The following is a 4,691-nucleotide window of genomic DNA, read 5'->3' as shown; positions in this document are numbered from 1 at the left end:
CTTATGGCTGAATGGCTCTGTTAGTAAGTGATTTCAGGCCATTGCTGATTTACCAAGAATGTTTGTACTGCATACTGATGTTTTGTACATGACCATATATCAATTTTGATCGAGACAGTATAGGTTTAAATGGTGATTTATGGACGTATGAGAGGATGATAAGAGCTGAAATAAGGAAATTATGTTGATATGTGTAGCTTAGGTTGGCGAGTTTTGCGAAAGAGAGCAAACTAGTGCCTAGAACCCAAAAGGAAATAGAACAACGGGACAGCTCCCACAATCAATTGACTGCCCTGAAGCTAGTAGCAGGAAGTTGGTTATCATGGCAAATTAATGAAGAAGTCTCATTTAATTAATAGCGAGATGTTATAGAAAATCTATCACGCCCAGTTTTTATTACTTGTAATTAGGAATCCCATTAATAAAAAAATAAGATTGTAAATAATCTAACTAGGTTACCTTTTTACTCGTGTCTAAGAAAGTCTTTGTAGTAATTGAGCAACTCAGAGAAGACACGCAGCACCAGATGTGATCCGTAACAGCCTGTTTCAGACGCTTGCTCTACGGAATTCCTAGGCATTTAGGGCAGGGCGTAAAAGGGACCAATGGATTATAGGAATTAATTCAGAGAGGTCATAATCTTTGAAGTTGAGGAAGCTTGTCATTAGTTACATCCCCAGAAACAGAAGCTTATTGTGCAAACTGAGTCACTCTCTGGACGCCTGCATGAAAAAAATATAAAATCATGAATAGCTTTAAAGAGGAAATATCTTTTAAATTCTCTTTAAGGAGTGAAGATCATCTGGCTCATTTTTCTCAAAACGAACCCGATATATCTGGTTTACTACCAACTTGCATTTGCAAGCAGCATCGTCTCAATGTTATGTGTCTACTATCCTATTCTGACTGTATATGGCACATAATTACAGTCCGACTGTCCCGCCGGCTTGACTGGAGACCCTTGTCACGAAAATACCAAAAAGCTGAGAGACAGCTTCAACAGGGTACTTGAAGACCAAAAGGCCGCCAAGAGCAGAGGGAGATCGAAACTAAAGTCCTTCAAGTACGACGACCTCTCCGTGTTGGAGTCTTTCCCCGGCCTCGAAAGCCTCTACCTTCTTGAGGTGAGCAATGAGGTTCACCTCTGACGATAGTAATTTTACTCGCTATGCTTATCTTGGACAGTATGTAATGTATTTCCTCATTTTTCTTTTCGTAAATACTGCAATGCTGCACCAATCTTGCACCATATTTACCCAAGGTACAACGATACTTCTCTGCTAATTTTGATAAAATACAGCTTCCATTTCTCCAGTCCTCCCTCTGCTTAGTTTCCCTTTTCCTGTAGGTACTAATGGACACGCGCAGGATACCTTCATTGGAATATCTTCACACCCTGATGATCATGGACGAAAATGCGGTGATTGCGGACGGCGTCTTCGATTTCAAGAACCTTGCAAGCCTCAAAGAACTGTAAGTCGATTAGCTGCCTCGTCGACAAACTCCATGTTATTAGATAGTATTGGAAGTGGAGCCATATGTATTTTTTGAATACCACCAGTATCTCCCGATGTGCTTACTTTGATAGCATTGGTTCAGCTGATGATTATTAATGACGTCAGATTGTGTTAATTACATTGGCTAGTTATATACAACGAAAATTTTCTTTTCATTCCTGTTTGAAATTTCGCAAATTGTCATTTATGTTAATCCTGCTGAATTTGGTACTTGTTCCTCGCCTTGGTTTCTGATCACCTTCGCCCAGTTTCTTCGCATTTCACGAGTCGCTGCAATGTCCCCGTGCGAATTCCCGCTTTATTCAACTTCATTCCTATGTGACTTTCTCTACCCTTTGCAGCGTCCTGGTCCTGGGAGAGAAAGAACTCCACACCAATGCCATCCAGTTGGCCTCTCCTCTTCTGGAGTACGTGCAGATTCAGGCAACCAAAACTGCAGTGGAGAGCGTGGAAGCAGACTTCATAAACATTAGTAAGTAGACTTTTTGGCATAGAGACATTTGCGGGCGTATTTGTGTGTATACATCTCATTCTTTAAGATATTTTTCCCCTGAACTCTTCTATTTTCATATTCAATATAAAAATCGCTGGATGCTCTTGTGCTTATTTTCCTGATAGCCCTTCTGTTGATCATGATAATAATGATGATAACACCAGATACAATACTAACACTACTATTCCAATTTACTGTAAACAAAATATTACCTCCCCCCTCAAACCTGCATCACCGTCTGTGTTCCAACAAATCACCTGAGCAGCCACGCCGATGCGCCAAATCCCGGAACTTACAATGACAGTCAACAGCACCCTCATGCCGTTCGTGCTGTACCCGGTCTTCAAGCCCCTGCTGAAGACTGCGATCATCCACTGGCTCAATGGTACGGATTTGGACTAGAGGGCGAACGACACGCGGAAATTTCTTTCTGCGAGTCATTCCCAAAGATTTTTAGCTCATTCTCAAGGATAGAAGAGAGGGAGGGAGAGGGAGGGAGATGGGGAGGGGAAGGAAGAGGGAGGTATAGGGAGAGAGGGAGGGAGAGGGGTAGGGAGAGGAGGAGGAAGAGGTAAAGGGAGAGGTAGAGGGTGGCAGAGGGAGGGAGGGATAGGGAGGGGGAGAGGAGGGAGAGGGAGAGGGGGAGGAAGAGGGAGGTAGAGGGAGAGAGGGAGGGAGAGGGGGAGGAAGAGGGAGGTAGAGGGAGAGAGGGAGGGAGAGGGAGAGGAGGAGGAAGAGGTAAAGGGAGAATTAGAGGGTGACAGAGGGAGAGAGGGAGAGGGAGGGGGAGAGAGAAAGGGGGAGGAAGAGGGAGGGGGAGAGAGAAAGGGGGAGGAAGAGGGAGGGGGAGAGAGAAAGGGGGAGGAAGAGGGAGGTAGAGAGAGAGAGGGAGAGGGGGGAGAGGAGGAGGATGAGGTAAAGGGAGAGTTAGAGGGTGACAGAGGGAGAGAGGGAGAGGGAGGGGAAGAGAGGAAGGGGGAGGAAGAGGGAGGTAGAGGGAGAGAGGGAGGGAGAGGTAGAGAATGGCAGAGGGAGAGAGGTAGAGGGAGGGGGAGGGGGAGGGAGAGGGAAAGGAAGAGGGAGAGGGAGGGGGAGAGAGGGAAGGAGAGGGAGAGTGAGGGAAATATAGGGAGGGAGGAGAGGGAAAGGGAGAGGGAGGGGGAGAGAGAGAAAGAGAGAGAGAGAGTCAGGAGGGGGAGAGAGGGAGTGAGAGGGAGAGGGAGGGGAAAGAGGGAGGCAGAGGGAGTAGGAGAGAGGGGGAGAGGGAGAGAGAGAGGGAGAGAGAGAGGGAGAGAGAGAGAGAGAGAGAGAGAGAGAGAGAGAGAGAGGGAGAGAGAGAGAGAGAGAGAGAGAGAGAGAGAGAGAGAGAGAGAGAGAGAGAGAGAGAGAGAAAGAGAGAAAGAAAGAGATAGAGAGAGAGAGAGAGAGAGAGAGAGAGAGAGAGAGAGAGAGAGAAAGAGTGGGAGAGAGTGTGCATGAGAGAGAGTGGGAGAGAGAGAGGGAGGGAGAGAGAGAGAGAGAGATAGAGAGAGGGAGAGAGAGAGAGAGAGAGAGAGAGGGAGAGAGAGAGAGAGAGGGAGAGAGAGAGGGAGAGAGGGAGAGAGAGAAGCAGAGATAAATAGATAGATAGAGATATAAAAAGATAGAAAGAGAGAGAGAGGTAGAGAGAGAAGCAGAGAGAGATAGATATATAGATGGGGAGAGAGAGAGAGAATGAGAGAGAGAGAGAGAGAGAGAGAGAGAGAGAGAGAGAGAGAGAGAGAGAGAGAGAGAGAGAGAGAGAGAGAGAGAGAGAGAGAGAGAGAGAGAGAGAGAGAGAGAGAGAGAGAGAGAGAGAGAGAGAGAGAGAAAGGCAGATATAAATGCAGGCAGGGCATGATAGATATTGAAATCAGAACACCTTTAACAGACGACGGGACCAGGGTCGATTGCAAGCACTGCGGAGTTGCATGGTTTTGGAAACTCAGTGAGGACGAACTGGCTTGCCTTCAGGTGCAGTGTACCCACCCGAATGGCACTATTGTCATGGTATCAGACTTCATTCATGGAGGAGGAACCAATCCCTGTTCTATTTACTTTGGCTAAGGGTTTCTTCAAGTCTATCTGCATATCTTCTAATTGGAATCAAGTATAGTAAGTTAATGCATGCCTATACATTAAGGGAATTCTTACCCATTCATGCACATATGGATGTTTTATGTGAGTTCATATTTCTTTACCATTTACATGTTTATATAAGTAATGATTTACATCTTTCCTTAGATACCATGTATTTGCATCCGTATCACATTACAGGGAATTCAAGATACACTTTGTACATTGTTATTCAATAATTGGAGTTCATACATATCTCCCACTTAATGGAATTCAAATGTAAATGAAGATAATGCTTATGGGATGACCCTGGTTCATAAAAATCTTGAACCTATCATTCTTTACAATATAGTAAAGCTTCTAAAGCAACATGTGTTTTGTTTGTCCTAGCAAAAAGCAATGGTATAAGTTTTGTTGAAACTGTACATACTAATGTTCTGCTGCAGTCACATGCAACTGATTGTATCTACCACAACACACACCCACCCACACCCACACCCACACACTCATTCTCACACGCACACACATATACTCACTCATTCTCATACACACACACACATACACACTTACTCACTCTCATTTTCACT

The 4,691-nt window shown here is 45.1% G+C and overlaps 1 protein-coding gene across 1 annotated transcript in view; it reads left to right on the top strand.

The window, feature by feature from the left end:
- LOC147471787 (uncharacterized) overlaps nt 1-4,470 on the top strand; it is an 18,424-nt gene extending 13,954 nt beyond the window's left edge. Inside the window, exons 10-14 of the mRNA XM_086536753.1 lie at nt 930-1,124; nt 1,349-1,473; nt 1,859-1,989; nt 2,276-2,395; nt 3,920-4,470. Of these exons, the coding sequence (XP_086392879.1) occupies nt 930-1,124; nt 1,349-1,473; nt 1,859-1,989; nt 2,276-2,395; nt 3,920-4,095 (747 nt within the window). The 3' untranslated portion in view covers nt 4,096-4,470. The remainder of the gene's footprint in view (nt 1-929; nt 1,125-1,348; nt 1,474-1,858; nt 1,990-2,275; nt 2,396-3,919) is intronic.
- The last annotated feature ends 221 nt before the right edge of the window (nt 4,471-4,691 follow it).

The sequence above is a fragment of the Penaeus japonicus genome, unplaced genomic scaffold, assembly GCF_977035675.1.
Source record: "Penaeus japonicus unplaced genomic scaffold, GWHDUDI00000001_assembly GWHDUDI00000005, whole genome shotgun sequence".
NCBI classification, from domain to species: Eukaryota; Metazoa; Arthropoda; class Malacostraca; order Decapoda; family Penaeidae; genus Penaeus; species Penaeus japonicus.
This window is presented reverse-complemented; position numbering and strand designations above follow the sequence as displayed.